The 23294-nt window shown below is 37.9% G+C and overlaps 1 protein-coding gene across 1 annotated transcript; it reads left to right on the top strand.

The window, feature by feature from the left end:
- The first annotated feature begins 1836 nt into the window (after positions 1-1836).
- Positions 1837-23208, top strand: LOC108933266 (uncharacterized). Its single transcript, XM_029250132.1, has 27 exons — positions 1837-1880; positions 2015-2071; positions 2481-2507; positions 4268-4407; positions 4610-4888; positions 6023-6115; positions 8301-8454; positions 8932-9059; positions 9743-10012; positions 10616-10711; positions 10850-10985; positions 11327-11487; positions 11645-11920; positions 12307-12402; positions 13775-13928; positions 14509-14636; positions 15268-15537; positions 15726-15821; positions 16036-16171; positions 16863-17020; positions 17453-17731; positions 20047-20142; positions 20780-20933; positions 21118-21245; positions 22096-22365; positions 22829-22924; positions 23056-23208. Exons 2-27 carry the CDS (start codon positions 2023-2025, stop codon positions 23206-23208), a joined length of 4023 nt encoding a protein of 1340 aa, XP_029105965.1. The 5' UTR covers positions 1837-1880; positions 2015-2022.
- Positions 23209-23294: the final 86 nt, after the last annotated feature.

Here is a 23294-nt window from a genome sequence, read left to right as displayed (position 1 = left end):
TTTCATGTTTGTTTTTTTGTTTTTTTTTTAAATCTTTTCACAAATTATTTATTTTGGTTTTGGCTTTGAAAATAAACTGTTGTAACAGTAAGGTTTACAATAAAAGTGCTTACTGGAAAAAAATTCTATGCATTTTTTGAAATTAACAAAATGGTACTAACTTTCAAGGTACTTGAATACTTTTGCAAGACGTTGTATATTATTTCCATTGTTAGTCAGTTTTCATTGTACTGGACTGAACTGGATGTAAAACTGAATCTTTAAATAGTTTTAAATTCTTTCTGTAATTTTGTATATCTTTGTAGAAATTCATTTAAACTTGATATTAAACAATCTTTATGACTATTCTACTGGTTTAATAGACACATGCCCTGCCCTCCAGCCTTCAGAGGTGCACTGCTGCACCAGTTCCATATACATTGTCATCTTTCTCTCCTATTCTAGTTTTTGTTAATGAATGTATGAGTTAATGTTTATTCTCAACAACTAGAGTGCTCAGGCACCTACTCTACATTTCTTATCTCTTCTTATGTCTTCATCGGTATGAAGCAATATGTAGAATTTCACATTCGGATTCTTGTAAAATTAAGTATTACACACACACACATTTTCAGAACCGCTTGTCCCATATGGGGTCACGGGGAACCGGAGCCTACCCGGCAACACAGGGCGTAAGGCTGGAGGGGGAGGGGACACACCCAGGACGGGACGCCAGTCCGTCGCAAGGCACCCCAAGCGGGACTTGAACCCCAGACCCACTGGAGAGCAGGACTGTGGTCCAACCCACTGCGCCACCGCACCCCCTTACCAAATTAAGTATTAATTGCCATTAATTTAAATTGTAAAAATAAATCTTACAAAATAAATTAAAATTGGTTTGAAAGTACACACACACACATTTTCAGAACCGCTTGTCCCATACGGGGTCACGGGGAACCGGAGCCAACCCGGTAACACAGGGTGTAAGGCCGGAGGGGGAGGGGACACACCCAGGACGGGACGCCAGTCCGTCGCAAGGCACCCCAAGCGGGACTCGAACCCCAGACCCACTGAAGAGCAGGACTGTGGTCCAACCCACTGCGCCACCACACCCCCCATGGTTTGAAAGTAATTTATTAAAAATTATAAAACTGATAAAAAAATTAGGCAAACACATTATTTCATCAAACCTGCGAAGGTCCTACTTATATGAGAAAATCTAATTTAAAACTATGTCCAAAACATCCAAACAAGTCCCACATGTGTACACATTCTTTCCCTTTTATTCATTTCCCTCTTATAATTTGCCTTGCTATTATTGTTACCTTACTATCACTTACACATCACTAGATTGCATGTTCCTGCAGGTGTCCTCTGGGTGCTCTGGTTTGCTCCCACTACTCAAAGACATATGTTTCAGGTAAATTGGTGTGTGGATGTGTGAGTGGATGAGCTTGTTTGTGTTTTCTCAGCTATGGACAGGTGTTCTGTCCAAGGTGGACTTTAATGGTTTCTGTTAATGTATGAAAAAACCTGGGCTCCATAAACACAGCCTTTGATTTGAGAGTAGAGATTCCTGCGACACAGCTCTAAAGGTAAGAATAGTTCTCTTTTTTGGAGTTTTTCAGGGTCTTATAAAAGTAGTTTAATTGCGGATTTTTAATATTTAGTTTCTAAAACCATGTGATACTTTGACATTTGTGTCCTTCATCTCAAAACCAGAATAACAACACTGACATGACAACAATGCAACACACCCATAAAGTGACAAAACAATGTATTGCACGCGTCTCACTCTTTAAAGGGCAGCGCAAGCTGCTAAAAAACATTTTAACCTCATGGCATACAGTAGCTCACTTTCACTTCAACACAACAGACTAGTTTTCTGTTCAGTTCAGCAAGTACTTATTTTGTCATTTAAAACTGGAAACCAAACTGAATTATAGTGAAAATTCATGAATAAATAAGTGTTCAGTTTTTATACAGAAGAAAGTGTATGTTTATACTTAATATTTTGCATGATTTTCTTTCTCAGAAGCTGTCATGGGTTTTCTTCTTGCGTCTCTGTGTGTGGTGCACCTGCTGCTCTTAGGTGAGTTATTAATTTTTTTACCAATATTAATACATTAATATGACAACTATCATTAATGATTAGGCATGGTGGTGCTACTTCTAAAACATACTGCTTTTCTAGCTTTTTGTGTTTTTTTCGTAAAATTTAGGTGAAATATTGAATGAGAACAAAACATATGAATTATAATGCCCCACATAGCAAAAAAACAGATTTAAGTGTTATTGACTAGAGTTTGACACTGACTAACAGACCTCAACTGCAGGCTGTACTGTACTTTACAGCCTGCGCTCCTAAGATAGACTCTGAACTGTTGCAGTTCTTAAGTGATTACTGATAATGACTGAATTAAGGTATGATTATTTTGCAAACATAAATATCAAAATAAACTTGAACAGATACTGTATTAAATTAATGTTTCTTTTCCCAGAAGCTGATGGGACAAGCGCTGAGACAGGTACATTTTTGATTTCCTAGATATGAAACAAAATGTAGACTGTAGGTACAATGTCTGTCATGTTGATGGCCGGATGATGGTCTAGGCGTACTCAAGTGCTGGTGCTTGTGTTGAAGGATAATCCAGGAAGAGCGGTCAGGGACAGGCAAGGGTCAAGCGATTCGCAAACGTCGTCAGAAGGATCGGACAGATATTGGAGTCAAAGTGCAAATAAGAGGTCAGGGAGCCAAGGGAGTCGTCGAAAGGGGGTGAACTAGGAATAAGGGATAGGTGAGAGAAAACATCTCAAGAAGGCACAGGGCACTAGGCACAGTGTTGTGGTTGCTCATGGAGCAGGTTCCGCGATCTGATCTCGCTTGGTTGCATCCTTTTATGCTTGGCCGCCCTGATTGTCTGCAAAAGGAGAGGTGAAGCGTGAGGCTGCGGGCTTGACAATGTCAGCAGGAATATTTCCTGTCAAGTGAAATTCTCAATATTTTGTACTGCTATATGCAGTTCATCTTCTATTTATATTGAAATTGTTTCCTTATTGACTACATATGGTGAGAAAAATTATCATGTTATCACTATGCACACTTGTTTACAACTAATGCCCAATTTTGTCCATTATTAATTTAGAGCTATTTATTTATTTAGTTCTGACAAGCTAAACTGTTTTGAAAAGATCACATTTAATGGTCACATTTAAAAGTGAAACGTTGAATGTGTAACTGTTAATTTGAATATTAATTTTGTAAATGTCCAATTAAAATGTATTTACAATGTTTGTAAATTAGAAATGAATTAGAATAATAGTTTTATGGTCTTATTGTGAACTATCATGCTATCAAAATCTATATGCTGCATAACTGACAAGGACAATTAATCAGTATTTCCATTAACAGCAGCTTCTGGGAACACGGCTCAGTCAGGTAATTTTGATAAACTGAACTAAGTAAATGTAAAGCAAAGTAAGAACAAGAAAGAAAATACATTAGACAGCATTAAATGCTTACTTTATACATTTTTCATATACTGTTTGCACACAGTGGGGGGCGCGGTGGCACTGTGGTCTTGGCGGGTCCTGCTCTCTGGCAGGTCTGGGTTTCAAGTCCCACTTGGGGTGCCTTGTGACGGACTGGCATCCCGTCCTGGGTGCGTCCTCACCACCTCCAGCCATATTCCCTGCATTGCCTGGTTAGGCTCCGGCTCACTGCGGCCCCGCTTGGGACAAGTAGCTTCAGCCTCTGTGTGTGTGTGTGTGTGTGTGTGTGTGTGTGTGTGTGTGTGTGTGTGTGTGTGTGTGTGTTTGCACACACGTACGTATTTGTAGTGTTAAGTCAGAGTTTGAACAAACAGATTTTTTAAAGGAATAACCTGATTCACACTGTTCATACAAAATATTACTGCAATACATTTAAGTGGTTCAACAAGCTGTGAATCTCTGTGCAATATATGTAAGGAGTATGTTGAAAATGTATAGTATGTACTTATAAAATAATTTTCAGTATTCATAGCATGTTTTTAAAATATTAAAAGTACAGAATTTATGAAAAGGTGGACAATTCCTTCCAGTCCACAGCACCATTCTTGATTAAAATCCGTAATCAGAATTATCATTATACATCAACAGTTTGATATGTTTTTTAAACAACTCAGTTTTTTTACATACTCTTATTACACAGTGACAGAGAGCACTAAAAAGGATCAGGGGACAAGGATCAAATTTCTCAGCATAATAAATAATTCTGTGTCCTTTGTTTTCATTTTGTTCCTTTCAGAACCTTTCTACCCATTTGGCCTTAACAACGGAGACACACAGTATGACTACAATAGTTATTATTACAACTATGGACATTATTTTCAGATTCAGCCAGAAACTAGTTTTCCATTTTTTGGAGGCAAATACTATCTGATAAATGTAAGTGCATATTTTTTCATTCAGACAATTTGCATTTGTGCTTTTTCTTTTCTTAAATGCTAAATACAGTATCAGCTGTTACTCGAATATCATATAGTTGGAATCCATGTGTTCATAAATTACCATAAAAACTGGAATTAATATAAAACTTGATTTTTAGAAAGAAACGCTTTTTCACGTTTTTTTCTCCCTCTATTTATAGATTTACATGCAAGGGTTCTTGACCCTCGGACAAACTTCAGACTACTATTATCCTATCCAATTCCCAAGCTATTCTAGAAATGACTTCATTGCTCCATTTTGGACCACCTGGAACAATGGTGTAAATGGTGCACTCTTCTACCGTGAAGTGACCAGTGGGAGTGTCCTACAAGAGGTCACGAGTGACATAAACCAGTACTACCCTCAACTGAATTTCAGCGCCGCCTGGGCCTTCATCGCCACATGGAACTGGACGAAATATGACTCAGCAGCTCCCCCTGTAACTAATATAATTCTTTGCATTTCAGTTCACTTTGCATTTCATTCACTGATGTTTGGCTTTTAAACAATGTACACTGGCTTTTTGTGTTGCAAATGGTCACGCTACTCTACATCTTACAGCACGCACAGCAAAGCCAACAGTTTTTCAGCCAGCCGATAGATTTCTGGCAAAATGCATCCCGTGAGAACAGAAGTTTGGGATCCCATTGATTTAGAATGCATCCACGGTGTTTATATCTTGTGTCTGATATTAGTGAGTAACAGCGATCAATAACAACGTAACAGACAGCGCAGATGTTTCTCAGAGAAACTGGACACCAGTCAGCATTGCCTTTGTCAGCTGAGTATAGAAAAAACAGAAGTCTGTATTTTAACTTTTATTGACTCTAAAGATTTACGCCCTGTGTTGTCGGGTAGGCTCCGGCTCCCCGCGACCCCGCATGGGACGAGCGGTTCAGAAATGTGTGTGACTCTAAAGATTTATTATTATTGGTCCATATTTCACCGAAACCAGGACATCCTGCAGTGATAAGATCGTATTACAATTATTAACTCATCCATCTGCTGGTGTATGCTATGCTGTATTCTATGAAAGATCTGTCCAGTTGCACAGTAAATACTGTTTAATATATCCCATTAACCTGAAGTATATGACCTTAGCCTGCGGGTGGAAACCTGTGTACCTGTGGTAAAACCCTGAGAGAACTGGATTTGAATGCAAGTCCGAACACATAGCTTAGAAGTTGATTCCTATATCTGAAACTTTTTCAGAATGTGACTTAGAAATAAACCAAGAGAAATCTTCAGTAATAAACTTTACTGATTGGGACTTAGTCTTAAAAATTACTCTAGATTTATGAACACGCTTCCAGGCTCAGTTGTGTTTTTAGCCTGAGGAGCCAGTGTATGTTAAATGTATTATTTCTAATGTCAGTGTACAGTATCCTTGGATGACCATGTTGGGTTATTATACAATGGAGTCTTCTGTCAATGAACAATAACAACGACTTCTGCAGAAGAATTTTTCCTTTACAATTTTTTCTGTTTTGAAAAGTATTAATTTATATCTCTCTTCCAAGTAAATATATTACCATATACCCCAACTAAATCTGCATCCCTCATCTCACCTCAGGAAGCAACCTTCCAGGTGGTTCTGGTCACAGATGGGACTTTATCATTTGTTCTGATGAACTATGGTAACCTGTCTGCTACTTCAGATGTCCAGGTAAGGAGACTGTGGTTTAACAAGTGACAATGTTGTCTGATTTGCCATTGAATTCATTCCGAAAACAAGTGAAAATGAGCTATTACTATTGTATAGGTGTTTCTCAGAAGAGCGTGATTTGATGCAACAGGTTTTGACTTTGTAATTACTGGACACACAGGTAACAGAAGGAATCCAGTAGTGAAATACTGCAAATAGTACATCAACAAATTCTTTAAACTTCACACATTTGCCTCTGGGTATAGTATGCATGCATGCTGATGAAGGTACCCAGCCATAGCTTGTGAATATTAAAAAAACGTTAACTATGTTGGGCTATGTTTTCCCATCTGTCGAATTCATCTATCCTGCGTTTTATGCACCTACTCAAGCGATGAACATCAAGTTGAAGGTAACAAACTAGGTTTACTTAAGAGTCACATGTCTGCAGCTATGTCTCTTTCTCTTAATGTAATGCACAAATTGTATTTTTGCTGAGATGTCCATCGGTTTGAAGAAAAGCATCTGCTAAATGAATAAATGTAAATGTAAATGTTTATTCCATATTATTACACTGAGATGGAATGTTACGACCCATTTAACTGACACTTCTCCTAAGCATCTTACGATGTACTTACAATGATTTACCCACTTAGACAGAAGAGTAATTTTCACTGGAGCAATTTAAGCACCTTCATCAAGGCCACTCAAGCAGTAGGTGGATTAAAACTGAAAACTTTGGGATTCAAAAGCAAAAGCTCTTACCAGTATGATACCTCTTGCACGTATCTTCCTCTCTAGACGGTTTCTGTCCTCTAACATCCACACCAGCATGCCCCAGTTCCACTCTATTATCTGACGTACTACCTGCAAAAGATTTCAAGTTGCAGAACAATGATAACGGAAAACACTTCATTCTTCTGGTTCCTCGGCTAAAACCACTTTCTTCCACAAAAAGCTACACTCCGCAGTCCACAGTCCACCTTCTATTATTAACCCTTATTTTGCTGAAACTAGGACATCCTGCAGTGCTGGTGCTGATATCCTCCACAATCCACCTTCTCTTCCCCACTCATTCACGTGCCTCCTCCTGTCTCAGTGTTGACGATTGTGCCTTGTTCTTCAGAGACAAAGTCAACTCCATCACAGTTCTCAGCACCCTCCTACCTTAATCTCCATGAGAAGTCTCGTTCTCCACATTTCACCCGCTGTCAGAAGGTGAAATATGTGACCTTCTGCTGTTACACAGAGCCACAGCCTACTCCCTCGATCCCATCCCTTCACCTTTCCTACAAGACATTCTCCAGCAATTTGTCTCTTTTATCTCCACGATCATCAGCTGCCCATTCTCCTCAAGTTTGATTCCCATCTGCTTTCAAAATTTCCCTCATCTTAGTGCCGTTAAAGAAACTCGCTTTGGATCCAGACTTAGTCTAAAACAACAGGCTAATCTCTCTTCTACTTTTTTCTGTCAAAATCTTTGGAAAAGGCAAAAAGTAACTAGGTATCTGTATTCCTTGTCCAGAATGATTTTCTTGACGGTTATCAGCCTGGATTCAAATTTAGACATTCCACCAAAACTGCCCTCCTTCCACTATCATATGGTCTGCGGTCGGCCAGAGCAGCCTCTCTCTCCTTGATTAATGTATACTGCTTTACATGGAGGTATGCGAAAAATTGAATCTCCTCAAGAATCAGGTGTTTGCATCCAAATCTCTCCGTCTGTTCATGTAATGATTTTTTTATTATTTTTTTCCGAGTTGTATGTCTCCTGCTAAATGAATAAATGTAAACGTAAATATACACACTAAGACCAGTGTCATGTCAGCATTTTCCTTAAACGCTTGTTATTTGAAATGTGAGATAAAGCAAGAGCACCCAGAAAAAATTCAGATGAACTCCTGGAGAACATGAAAACCAGTGCTATCAACTGTGCCACCATGTGCTCACTATTTACATCACATTTTTATTCCATTATTTGTTTTTCTCACTGTTGCATTTTGTTATCATTTACCTAAAATGTGGTCATGTATGCATTTTGTTCTTTAGCTGTTCAGAATAAGTTTCACTCTAACCTTTGCTAACCTCGTAATATTTGTATGCAACATTTCTATTACATGTAAACAATAAATATTTCTCACATGTCCTTAATTTGGATTGCAAAGAAATATTCTCATTTATTTATTTAATTGTTTGTTTGTTTAAGGTGGGATATGACACAATGAATTCGACCAATTATTTCAGCATGCCTGGATCATTCCAAAGCAACATTACCAACTTGTCTTTCACCAGTAATGTCAATGTAAAAGGTCGTTGGGTGTTTCGCACTGATTACTGTTACAATAACTGTCTGTTCCAAGGTAAGTTTTTTTTTTAAATTTACAATAGTTGATTGGTTAAAGTGTAATACCACTTGGTTGTATTTGAACAAGTTAATATTTGTGGCACAAATAGTTAATTGTGGTGGTGCGTTGTACAGAAAAATATACATTTAATTTAATCGCTCTATTTTCATTTGTTGCAGTATTAGTTTCAAAAATAAAATAATTACAATTGTTGGTGCACACTGTTACATGATTTTTTGGTTTTTAGTGTATCAAAGACCGCTGAAGTATCACAATTGTGCATAAATGTTCAACTTAGATATCTTACAATACCTACAATATCTTATCTTTCAAGATATTATAGTCTTGCAATACCTCACCATAACGCAGTAACACATTATGATTTAAAAGTACAGTATATTTGCTCTACTTCTTCCATCCTACATTTATTTTTTTCATGTGGATTTTATTTGTTCTAAAATATACTTTTCCCTTGTTGTTCCTTTTGCTCAGATGACTTTTACCCTTATGGCCCAAACAATGGAGATTCACTGATCCCACCTGTGAATGATGGAAATTCCTCCGTGATCCTATTAACTGAGACTCTCCAGTTTTTTGGAACAGAATACAACAAACTTTATGTAAGTGGCATAACTAGTTTTCAGTGACCACAGAATATTCTAAACTGCTCTTAACTGGAAATACTGAACCCAGTTGGTCTGGCCCTGCTCTCTGGCTGGTCTGGGGTTCGAGTCCCACTTGGGGTGCCCTGCGACGGACTGGCATCCCTTCCCATCCAGGGTGTGTCAACTCCCCCTCCAGTCTTGCGCCCTGTGTTGGGTGGGTTAGGTACCAGTTTGCCGCGACCCCGCTTGGGACAAGCGGTTTCAGTCTGTGTGTGTGTGAGTTTGAGTTATGCAATAGTTTTAGTTTCTTCATTGAAGGAAAACAGCAAAATCCTTGTTTTTATGTGTCCTTATTTAGTCTGGTTTACGAAACCATAAAATAAATATTTTTATTTTTTGTTATAAAAACAGTTCTAGCTGTAATATTTTGGCCCAAAGTTATACTACTATTATAATTACCATAATGCTAAATCAGAATTTTTCTAGTATAAATTTACCAGTTGTACACAAATCAGGAGAGTCGCTGTAAGTTGCTTAGCACAGAAATCATGTTGTAAATTGCTTTGCATGCAATCATCAACTGAATGGAAAAAATATGAAGAACATTTCCTCTTATTTAGGTTACTTATGATAAAAAATGTAATTCTCCATATACTTATATGTGCTTTTTCTTCCTTTTTTTTTTACTTTTTCTTCAGGTGAATAACAATGGTTTCCTGACCTTTGGCCAAGCAGTGAGCAGTCCCTACTCTTCGATGTTTCGGTCTGGCTACGATATCATTGCTCCTTTCTGGAGTAACTGGAACACCACAAAAAGTGGCGTCATCTCTTACCGTCAAGCGACCAGTGGCAGTGATCTCCAACAGGCCACCAGTGACATAAACCAGTACTTTCCTCAGCTGAACTTCACTGCTACCTGGGTCTTCATTGCCACATGGGATAATGTGGCCTTCTACAACATGGACACAGTAAGGACACTTCAGATACTTTATTGTGTTTATTGGCTTTTTTATATTGATGAAATCAAATATTTATTTAGAATACAAGGAAAATTTCTTACCACGAATTATTGGCTAAGGAGCTTGACTTATTTCAATGAGCAATGTTAATATAAATACGTATATATCATTAACGAGGACAGGGGACTGAGGGGAGGGTGAGGACCTTATCACGGCTTTTTTATCCCCAGTCGCTCTGATTGGTGGCAGGTGCGGTTGCTTGACTTGATGGTGTGGGTGTGACAATATACAACTTTCCTTTACAATCTTCAAAAGAATTTTACATTAATACATTATATTAATTATTCGTTACATTAATAAGTTGATGATTCAATAGAAATTCTAGAAATGGGTTTATACTTATTTTATGCAGTTCAGCAAGCAACATTGTGTACATTTTCTCCCATAATATATGCAAAAATGTAGTACTAAATAACCAATTTAAAATAAGAGACTCTGATTGTTTTTGTATTTTTGTTGAGATCGTAACCCTTAGGACCATGATATTAACTGTACTTAGCAACATTAAGATAAAAGCGGAACTCCTCCTGTAGATCTTTGTCTTTTTTGTAGGAAACCTCTTTCCAGGTGGTTCTGATTTCAGATGGAGATCAATCTTTTGTACTAATGAACTACGGGAGAATCTCTTCTGTGATTTCAAGTATGCAGGTAATTTCTGAGAAAATTTCTGTCTGGTATCAGCAAATTTTAACTTACATTGATATTTGAGTTGTAATCCTGTTCTGACCTTATTTAAAAAATTTTTCTGTTACGTTCTAAGTGTCATTGCTTTATTGTTGTTTTCAGGCTGGCTTTGTCACTGCAGACTCAATGATTTACTTCAATATGATGGAATATAGCTCATACACAGATCTAACTTTCAGCAGCAATGTCAATGTTAAAGGGCGCTGGGTCTTTCAAACCAACATCAATTATGAAAAAGGTATAGCTGTATGAATTATTTATTTCTCCTCCACAGTTACTGCATGATGATTAACAATGTTCTATTTCTCTTTATATTTGCATACTTTACTACAATTCACTCCTTCATGTAAATCTCTCTTCACCTTAATAATCTACTATATACGCAGTAGGCAGTTCCAGTCTTCCCACAGGAACACCCTGTGCTACTAGTTAACCTCAGATAACCCCAACAGTTAATCGAACCATCAAGAATTTCTTTTTTTTTCTCTGGCACTTTGTGAAGTATTTTGTGAATTGCACCACATAAGATGTTGTTTGTCATTTACACTGCAATACACTGTTTTATTCTATTTATCTTAGGACCATTTCTTCCATTTGGCACCAACAATGGAGATACACAGCAATACATTCCAAGTTATTACTACGGCTATTATTATTCGTATTATTATTATAGTTATTATTCTCAGACTGGAACACCCATTAATTTTCCCTTCTTTGGTGGCAAATACTATCAGCTATATGTAAGTGTTTTCAAAAATTATTTTTTAAGTGTACATCTGATTTTCTGGGTTGGAAATGGAACTAAATAATTATCTCACATTGAAATTAATGACTGAAATCAGAAAGAAAGTTGTTTAGGAAAAACATTTTCTTATTGTACCTTTTCTCTATTTATAGATTTACCCCTATGGCTACTTGACCTTTCCTCAGAATGTTTACACAACACCTGTCCAGTTCCCAACCTATTCTAGAAATAATTACATAGCTCCTTTTTGGTTGCTCACTGATTACACACAAAGCGCCGTGGTCTCCTACCGCCAAGTGACCAGTGGCAGTGTCCTTGAACAGGCCACTAGTGATTTACACCAGTACTTTCCTGAGCTGAACTTCACCGCTACCTGGGTCTTCATTGTCACATGGAACGTGATGGAATATTACCCAACAATGGGCAACGTAAGTGTCATATATAAATGGTTTAAAATATTTACTCTGGTATGTACATAATACAATTTCATAATGAATGTTATTGTAATAAGTGCACACTGCTGAATGATTATATAACCAATACTCATCTTGCATTATTCCTCCAAAACTCTGTCACCTGCACAAGGAACAAACTGGATAAAATCCCACAATTTAGTTTTAGCATATGCTACAAGATTTATTTTGTTGTGTTTCTACTGAAATATATTATGATTTTGAATTTTTTTTTCGAGATCAGTATTGCCAAAGTTTGCAGTAATTCTTTAAAATAAAACAAAAGAATTTCATCAGTATTTTTCTGTGTATGAGTTTTTAAAGTTTTTTTTCTCAAAAGACAATCCTTTTTCCTCTTTTAGAACACAATCTTTCAGGTGGTTTTGGTCTCTGATGGACATTTATCTTTCATCATGATGAATTATGGAAACCTTGCACCGAAAACTCAGAGTGTCCAGGTACAAAGACTGCCTTATTTTGGTTAATATATTAAATAAGTGTGAAGTCTCTTATTGAGGTGCATTTCTGGTGTAAAAAGGCACTTTGTTACTATGGTTTGAATTAATATAAAATACTACAGTATTTTTCATGCAAAACATTGTGTGTTTGGTGGCTGATTGAATACAACTTGATCATTACTAGTAATATCATTCAATAAATGCCTATTTTGTTGGAAAATTATGTCAAGTTGTCAGTAGGGTGGGCTTATCAAATAACATCAGTCATGCCTATATGTGTAAAATTTCTTGTATATAAATGATAAATACTTCTTGTAGGTTGGATTCAATACAACTAATTCAACCAATTATTTTAGCAAAAAATAATTAGCATGCAAAATTTTCATCACATGTAAACAACAAATATTTGTCATTCAATTCAGTTCAATTTATTTTTTATAGAAAGCTCTTCTCACGCTGTGACACAGCGCTTGAACATGAGCACAGAGCAAAGAAACAAATACATCAGATAAGGAAACAAAGAAACTACAGACTAGCGTAATACATTATTAATGCTTTTATAAAGCTATAAGTAAGCCTAGTCTCCACGGAGGAAAAGAACAAATACTCCCGACTGAAAGGGAGAAAGAACCCCTGGGGGTCCAACTTCCAGTGGCTGCCCACCCCTCCTGGGCATTCTATATTAAATAAAACTACTAAATCATATTACAGGTAACAAAGGCATCGGTGCTGCATGGTAACTTGTTTTCCCAGTTCAGCAAGGTACGCCTCATCCATCATGGTGGTCAGTCATCATCTTCAGTCAGCATGGAGTGCTTCTGTAATGGCCGGCCAGCCTCTTCATTTCTTATTCTAGGGAGACAATGCTCAACAAGAAATTGTTAGTAACATATCTTGAAGAAATAAGTTTAATACTGCGGCACGCGGCACCGTAGGTTTGGATGGGGTGAAAAAGGACGCACAGGCAGCGTTCATCTCAAACGTTTATTTGAAGACCGGCACACGGGAAAATAATGCTCTTGGTCCGAGCACCCTGTTTCCTCAAGGACCTGCGCTTCAAACCAGCCTTCCCAGCTTGCTCAGCACCTTCAACTCTAAATGTAACCAGGAGCTAATGGAACGATTTCAATACCGGTGTTATGTGGCCGTACTTCCTAGTTCTAGCGACAATTCTCGCAGCAGGATTTTGCACCAACTGTAGCCTGGATACAGTTTGGTAGGAACAACCCGACAGTAAAAAAATTACAAAAGTCCAGCCTGCTTGAAACAAAATGTGATGGGCTATCAAGCTTAAAAATGTCATGTCATTAATCAGTTTGGTTTGCAACGAAATTAATTCTCATTTATTTATTTATGTGTTTCTCTGTTTAAGGTTGGATATGACACCATTAATTCAACTAATTATTTCAGCATGCCCGAGTCTTTTGAAAGCAACATCACCAGCTTGTCTTTCACCAGTAATGTGAATGTAACAGGTCGTTGGGTGTTTCGCACTGATTCCTGTCCTAATAATTGTCTGCTCCAAGGTAAAAATTTTTTTTAGTTTGCAGTACTGGATTGGTTAAAGTGGAATACCACTTGTATGTCAACAAGTTAATATTTGTGGCCCAAAAGGTTAATTGTGGTGGTGGGTCATACATAAATACGTGTTTAATTTTACCACTCTAAATTCAGACTTGTAATGTGGTAGAGTGAACCAAAAATGACTGAACATTAATTAGGAAATCTGGCAGTTTTTGTTTCCCTGGATACTTATAACTGCAGAAGTGTTAGACACATTTCAAATTAGAATCACATTCATAGTGTCATATATTTGTTAAAAAATTAAATATTTCATATCATTATCACATATAAATATTCTTATGTGATAGTTTGATTTTTTTTTTTTTTTTTTTTGCCAAAGGCCTTTTAAGAATGACCTTAATTCAGAAAATCTTAATTAGTTAGTTACGTTTTTCATTGTCAGTCACTGAATAGTATTATTTGAAATGTATTCTACCATACATCATATATAGCATGCTGTGGGATTACTTTGCTCCAACTGTTGCAACATACAATCTCTGAACTGAATTACTGAGCTTCTTCTCTATTCTTCATGTGTCTCAGAAAACTTTTACCCATTTGGTCCAAACAATGGAGACACAGTGAACCCAGCTGCGGATGATGAAAGTTCTTCTGTTATTCTCTTAAATGAGACTTTTCAGTTCTTTGGATCAGTCCATAATCAACTTTATGTAAGTGGTTCTATTAGTTGCTAAACACAATAACATTTTTGAGTTTATACATCTTTATTTAAAGTATTAAAAAATACAACAGGGAAGTGTGATGGTGCGGTGGGTTTGGCTGGGTCCTGCTCTCTGGTAGGTCTGAGGTTCAAGTCTTGCTTGGGTTACCTTGCGATGGACTGTTGTCTCATCCTGGGTGTTGCTGGGTTAGGCTCCAGTTCACCGTGACCCCATTCAGGAGGAGTGGTTTCAGACTGTATGTGTGCACATGCATTTTTTGTGTAAATATGGTATGGTGACAATGTAAAATTCCACTGTCAAAATATTGCCTGCTATTAAAAAATGATTTCACATTGATATACACACACACACACACACTGTCTGAACCGCTTGTCTCATACGGGGTCGCGGGGAGCCAGAGCCTAACCCGGCAACACAGGGCGTAAGGCCGGAGGGGGAGGGGACACACCCAGGACGGGACGCCAGTCCGTCGCAAGGCACCCCAAGTGGGACACGAACCCCAGACCCACCAGAGAGCAGGACCCAGTCCAACCCACTACACCACCCTCTCACATTGATAGAACTTTTTAACAAATATGCAATTCACAATATATTTGCATGTTCTTACCATTTCCTTTAGGTGAACAACTATGGTTTCCTGACCTTTGACCAACCAGTGAGCAGCTCTTACTCTTCGATGTTTGGGTCTGGCTATGATACCATTGCTCCTTTATGGAGTTACTGGAACACCACAAAAAGTGGCGTCATCTCTTACCGTCAAGTGACCAGTGGCAGTGATCTCCAACAGGCCACCAGTGACATAAACCAGTACTTTCCTCAGCTGAACTTCACTGCTACCTGGGTCTTCATTGCCACATGGGACAGCGTGGCCTATGGCAACATGGACACAGTAAATGCTTCTGAAATGATTTGTTCTTGTTTGTTGGGTTTTACATATTGAAGAAATCAAAGATTTATTAAGACTAAAAGATAAAGTCACTGTGAAAGAATTTTAGAATTTTAAAGAACATGAGCAGGGATTTTTCCCTCCGAAAGAAAGCCACAGTGCCAGACTTACAGATCTTTCTTTTTATCTAGGAAACCTCTTTCCAGGTAGTTCTGATTTCAAATGGAAATCTCTCTTTTGTACTGTTGAACTATGGGCGAATCTCTTCTGTGATCTCAAATATGCAGGTAGGCAGAAAATTTTTTTGTGTTAACCTGTAAAACATTTGTGATATTTGCCTGGTATTTTAGGCCACTTTTTATCATAATATTTAAAAAATCTGGAAATTATAATTAAAGAAATTCTATTCACTGTTTAAAAATGTTTAAAATACAGTCACTGCTATAGAGCAAACTGTGGTGCATTTAAAAAATCTTAATTCTGTTTAATTTTTGCTTTCAGGCTGGATTTGTCACTGCTGATTCAATGATTTACTTCAGTATCCTGGATCAAATTTCATACACAGACCTAACTTTCAGCAGCAACATCAATGACGGAGGTCGCTGGGTCTTTCAGTTAAACATGAATTATACCAAAGGTATAATAAATCTGCAAAAAATAGTTATTTCTTAGTGAAAATATTAATTCTTTGTGCTTTAGGAAAGTGCTAAGAACTTGTCTGTGATAGAGTTAACTTTGTTTTGTTGAAGAACAACGCAAAATCATCAGCAGCGAGAGAGGAGCAAAGAGGGGGAGAAGAGCAGAGTAGACTGAGAAAGTGGAGAAGAGTTTGTGTGGATTGTTGATTCCAGACTGTAGTTTGCTGTGGAAGAAGATGCTTTTAGCCTAGGAAACAGAAGAGTGAGATGGCAGCAGTGGCTGAAGGTGTTTAAGATGGTCCAAGGTTACAAGAAAAGAGAAATTTTCCAAAGGTGCCAGAAGGACAGGACTTTTAGCACAGCTGATGTCAAATGGCAGCTCATGCCACAGTTTGAGAGTGAAATTTGAAATAAGATAATGAGCGATTGTTCACTGTGCATTAGGAAAGACCCACTGAGAAAAGGCAAACAAAGCAGGGGTTATGATCAAGACAGTATCAGAATTCGGAGAAAGGGAAGCCAGTGGAGACATCAGAGAGGTGGAGAACTGAGTGCGATGTAGAGCGTTATACACTAAAGCAGTAGTAGCATCATCTCTTTGGGTGATTTTTTTAATCTTTCCTTGTTCTATTGCATTGTATATAATTTTGTGAATGAATACCCAGTCTGTGTTTTACTCTGCTTTTTCAGGACCTTTCTACCCATTTGGCACAAATAATGGAGATACACAGCAATTCTGGAATTATTATTATTACTTTTATTATTATTATTATTATCACTATTATTATTCAAGTCAGAGTCAGACAAACAATTTTCCCTTCTTTGGTGGCAAATATTATCAAACAATTGTAAGTGGAAACATTGCAAATGTTTTAATTTGTTCTTTTACAGTTTCTAAACACCTGTTTAAATATGATAATGCTATATAATTTCTCATTAATAGTTATTAATATCTCAAAAAGTAAAAGAAATGGAATGATGCTTTCAACAGCGCAAAAAGCACAAAAGCACCACTAATGAATGAGCCGGGTTTCGGATCTATTTGGCTGTTATAGGGGTGCTGGGTGATGTCTCAGCCTGCAATTAATAATTTCTATTATCTTAAAAACAAAAATGGCACAAGCTTCAATTGTCTTGGCACAAAACAGCACAAACACAGTAGTAACAAGTTATAGGGGATTTTCTGTGCTTTTTCTAGGGTAGCCAGCTTCATGGAACTTAGAACGTGTGATTTTTATTAATAAAAGAATTTTCGTATTGTTCTTTTTCTCCACTTGTAGGTTTATGGTAATGGGCTCTTGAGCTTAGGATCAGTATTAGCCACCTCTTACCCTGCCACCATCCCAACCTATTCAATAAATAATATCATTGCTCCTTTCTGGATGGACATTAACAGTCTCCAAAGAGGTGTGAGCAGCTTCCGTGAAGTGACCAGTGGCAGCATCCTCCAACAGGCCACTAGTGACATAAACCATTACTTTCCTGAACTGAACTTCAATGCTACCTGGGTCTTCATTGCCACATGGAACTGGCCGGAATATCAACCAGCAATGGACAATGTAAGTGTCAGATATTAGTTTAATGTAAAAGTATACACTGCTGATGTCTGCAAACTGTTACAGCCCAGTCTAGGGTTGGGCAGTGACACAAGGTTGTTGAGATCAGCTACCACCAGAAAGAAGGTCACCAATTCTTTCACACTGCAAGAAGGTGGTCTGTTTTACTGAACACAAGCAACCCATAAGCCGTCTCTCCAGGGGTGTGCCACACCAACACAACAAACAGAAATGAAGCCTGCCCTTAGTGATGCCTACTTACCCTATCAAATCAAACAAACCAAAAAAACCAATCTAGCCTGTCTTGTAACTGAAAAAAAACAGGCAGTTGCCTATTTACACTTATTTACAAAAAAAAAAAAAAAATGATTTACACATAATACACAGCTGGGGTTTTTACAGGCTATTTACAAAGCCTTCATACAACTTTTAGTGCATATGAATGAGAACAAGGTCTCAAACAAAATATACAGTTCACAACACTGCACACTGATGACACCAGTAAGAACCCCACAAATCCTTCTGGTGGAGTCAGTCTGTCTTGCTCAGGTGGCCATGTAGCTTATCAGCCTTCTTCCATTTCTGCTGGACAGTAGCACCTCACACACACACACACAAAATACTACAGGCTTTTGGACCAAGACTATAGCAAAATTTTCCACAAGCAGTTTTCCTATAGAACCGTGTGATATATTGTGTTATCAAGACATGTCCTCTCAGATCTTCTGGAGCATTTCTCAGAGATATTGGGCACTTTTGGGGTGAAGAAATGTCAGGTGATCTGCTGAAACTGAATTATTTCTGAAAGAGCTAAAGCTATATATAGGTATATATACACACACACACACACACTAGACAGCCAAAAGTATGTGGGCACCCTTTCTGCTTAACAGGTTTGGCTGTTTCAGCCATACCCATTACTAATAGATGCAAAAAATCAAGCATACAGTCATGTAAGAACACTTTGTGTGTCTCTCTGACTCCTTGTCACCCATGCACTGCACTGCACTGCACACTTGTATCAACACTCTGCTGTTGAAAGCATTGCACTTTACACCTGTGTCCAGTTGTAACAGCAAAACACATCTGTGTTTGTTTCACGTCCGGACATTAGTGTGCTTCCAACTTTGAGGCAACAGCTTGGGGATTTCTGTTTCAGCATGACAATGCCCCTGTGCACAAAGCACGCTGTATAAAGAAATGGTTTATTGAGTCTTGTGTAGAAGAACAAGACTTGCCTGTTTAGAGCCCAGACCTGAACCCCATTGAACTCCTTTGGGATGAATTGGAAAGCCGACTGCAAGTCAAGTCCCATCGCTCAATATCAGTGCCTGATTTCATTAATACTCTTGTGTCTGAATGAAAGCAAATTTTCTCACCCATGTTCCAAAATCCAGTGGATAGTCTACCTAGAAGAGAAGGGATTGCAATAGCAGCAAAAGGTGACCAGCGACACTAATCCCCATGGTTTTGAAATTAAACATTCAACAAGCATACATGGGTGTGATGTTTGTGTGTCCACATACCTTTGGCTATGTAGCGTGTGTATACAAACATGCATCGCTTAATGACAGGGGTACGTTCTGAGGAATGCGTTGTTAGGCGATTTTGTCATTGTGCAAACATCATAGAGTGTACTTATACACACCTAGATGGTATAGCCTCGATCACAGAGTGTACTTATACACGCTTAGATGGTATAGCCTCAATACACTCAAGAGATGAGGTAAACACAAGATTTATGACGCTGCTGCTGGCATAATACAGCACACTGTTTTACAGGAAACGTTTTGATAAGTAGAAAGAGTACACTCTAATGATAAAAAGTACAGTATAGTAAATACATAAACCAGTAACATAGGTATTTATCATTATCAAGTATTATGTACTGTACACAACTGAATGTGCTCTACTTTTATACGACTGGCAGCACAGGATGTTTGTTTACACCAGCACCACCACAAACACAAAGCATATTGCGCTACGACGTTATGACAGCTATGATGTCACTAGTTGACAAGAATTTTTCAGCTCTATTATAATCTTATGGGACCACCGCCATATATTTGGTCAGTCATAAGTGAAATGTCATTAAGAGGCACATGACTGTATAAGCAATATTTTATTTGTTGTGATGGAGCATGGCTAGTTCATTCACAGAGAAAATCATTACTATATTTGTGAATCTGAATATTTTTTAAAAATTACTTCATACCTTAAATCAGCTATATAAATTGTAAGACCAGCAATGAAGATGGCAATAATAATTTTGTTTGTTTTAAAAAAATCTACCTATGCAACCTTCCTGTCCCTCTCAGGACATCATGTTCCAGGTTGTTCTGGTCTCAGATGGGAATATGTCATTTGTCATGATGAACTATGGAAACCTTGCCCCAATTAGTGAAAATGTCCAGGTAAGGAGTCTGTGATTTATTAAATTATAATGTGTGAGTATCATCTCTTTGATTGAAGTACATGTCTGGGGAAAGAAACATAATGATATGCCTGTTGCTACAGTTATAACTTAGTTACTGCATTAAAACACGAAAAATGTGAACATGGTAGTATCATATATTTGTGTGCTGCACAAGATTCAGAAATTCGGATGAAGACACAATTCAAGTAAATTCAATTAGTTTTTACAGAACACTGCTCACCAGTGACACTGAGCACTGAACAAAGTTAGAATGCTAAATAATGTTACTGAAAAATAACACATATAACATACATAATTAACAATACATTAAGTCAGCTGACAACATTGGAGAGAAATTCAAAAAATTCCCCATCCCAACTTGAAAGAAGAAGGGAGACAATTAATCCTCTGGGGTTCCAAGTATCAATGGCTCCCCCCACCCCTCCTGACCATTGTACTGTGGTGACGCAGGACGTGTGCGGACCTGACAAGGTATAACTGTCAAGATTATACTACAGTCCATAGAAGTACTAATTCGTTACTGTTCCCATTGGTTGATCGAACTGTTGACCGTTTCTGGCAGTGAAGTAAACAAAACATCCTGGTTTTGATTTTATTAATGTTCTTTTTTTTAGGTTGGATATGACTCATTAAATTCATCAAATTACTTCAGTATGGCCGAATCATTCCAAGGCAACATCACCGACTTGTCTTTCACGAGTAATGTCAACACATCGGGTCGCTGGGTGTTTCGCACCGATTACTGTCTGAATGATTGTCTCTTCCAAGGTAAATATTTTTACTGATATGATGGGTTTAAGAAGCAAGTTTTCAATATTAATTATGCAGTTTATTTTATTGGATAAGTTAGCGTTGTGTCCTAAAAACTAACCTGAGTTGGAACTTTGAGTAAATGGATGGGACACAAGTCCATTGCAGTCTGAGATTTTTACTTTTCTCTCATTTGTCTTAGAAAATTTCTACCCATATGGGCCCAGTAATGGAGACACAGTGAACCCAAGTGTGGATGACGGAAGTTCCTCTGCTATCCCCTTAATTAATATGTTTCCATACTTTGGAAAACCATACAACCAACTTTATGTAAGTGGCATAACACGTTTCATAACAAGAACACTACACACACACACACACACACACACACACACACACACACATTTTCAGAACCGCTTGTCCCTTACGGGGTTACGGGGAACCGGAGCCAACCCGGTAACACAGGGCGTAAGGCCGGAGGGGGAAGGGGACACACCCAGCACGGGACGCCAGTCCGTCACAAGGCACCCCAAGCGGGACTCGAACCCCAGACCCACCGGAGAGCAGGACCGCGGTCCAACCCACTGCGCCACCGCACCCCCACAAGAACACTACATTAGAACTTATTTCAAACTTTCCTTAAAAAATTTTTTTCTCCGCATTCTCGCTTTCTTCCGATTTTTTTTTAATAGCTTTAACAGGTAATGTAGTACTTCAGTTTGCCATCGTGTTGTTGTCTTATCTATTACTTGACATGGTAATTGTCCAGTATATTGTTATTGCGTCGTGCTGTTGTTTCATGTTCAGCACCAAACCACAACCCATTCCAATATGCTGAATACTGGTATTAAAGGGTTCTGAGTTCTGCACTAATTCAGTTTTCCTTACGAGAACACACTCAGCGTGTCTCTTCGCTCCATGTTCTTTGTATTACATTTACATTTACATGTATTCATTTAGCAGACGCTTTTGTCCAAAGCGACATACATCTCAGCAAAAGTACAACAATTTATGCATTACATGAAGAGATGGAGACATAACTGCAGACATGAAAGTCTCAAGCAATTGTACTTGAGACTTTCAAGTACATTTGTACTTCTTTTCTTACTTCACACGGTGCACAGATATATATTACCGCACATTTAAGAGCATCACCCGTTTATTTGTTCTTTTATTTCAGGTGAACAACAATGGTTTCCTGACCTTTGATCAACCAGTGAGCAGTCCATACTCTTCAATGTTTCAGTCTGGCTATGATGTCATTGCTCCTTTATGGAGTAACTGGAACACCACAAAAAGTGGCATCATCTCTTACCGTCAAGTGACCAGTGGCAGTGATCTCCAACGGGCCACAAGTGACATAAACCAGTACTTTCCTCAGCTGAACTTCACTGCTACCTGGGTCTTCATTGCCACATGGGACAGTGTGGCCTTCTACAACATGGACACGGTAAAAACGCTACTCCTTGGCACTGCACCTTGAAATAGCAAAGAAATCTGTCGTTGCTTCAGATTAAAAGAAGATTGAGAGTCCTGAGTAAAGAATCAAGAAAGAAATCTTTTTATGATATTTATATTCAAACAAAGTCTTAAGACTTCTCAGCTTCTGGTTACTATTTCAGTCCCAGAAATGAGCTGGTTATATTCTATACTCTTCAACAGAAAAATATGACCTGTTCTGTAATCTTTTTGGTGTGCTTTATATCGATAAATGTGCACATTAATGGATATAAACATAGAGGAAAACAAAAATTTTTGATGAATTTGAAATTCTGTTCATAAGGTTCTTAATTCCAGTCCCAGAAATGGACCAGCTACCCTCAGCGATGTTCAAGCATTATTCTTTACAATGATTTTGTTAATGAGGAATTCCAGAACAAATTCCAGTACCCAAACATATACATCTCTTTTAGGAAACCTCCTTCCAGGTGGTTCTGGTCTCAAATGGGGATCTGTCCTTTGTACTGTTCAACTATGGTCGGATCTCAGATGTAATTTCATATGCAGAGGTAAGCATGATATTTACACTTAAATTTTTGTAACATTATTAGCAAATTTATGCCACATTTTTGATCAGTCTTAATGATTTTAGTCCATAAAATATCTAAACGGTTTGTCTTTCTGTCTGTCTTATGTTCAGGCTGGCTATAACACAGCAGATTCAGCACACCACTACAATATATTGAGCTCTACTTCAATCGCAGGGTTGACTTTCAGCAAAAATGTCAATGTCAATGGTCGCTGGGTGTTTCAGACAGATGGCAGCTGTGTCAAAGGTAACATTTTTACCTAAAAGACACAATAATTAAATTTCTTTTTACACTTCATAGGCTTTTATGAAATTAAGAATTTCCTCCAGTGTCATGAAGATGAAGGAAA

The sequence above is a fragment of the Scleropages formosus genome, chromosome 3 (genome assembly GCF_900964775.1).
Source record: "Scleropages formosus chromosome 3, fSclFor1.1, whole genome shotgun sequence".
Classification (NCBI taxonomy): Eukaryota; Metazoa; Chordata; class Actinopteri; order Osteoglossiformes; family Osteoglossidae; genus Scleropages; species Scleropages formosus.
This window is presented reverse-complemented; position numbering and strand designations above follow the sequence as displayed.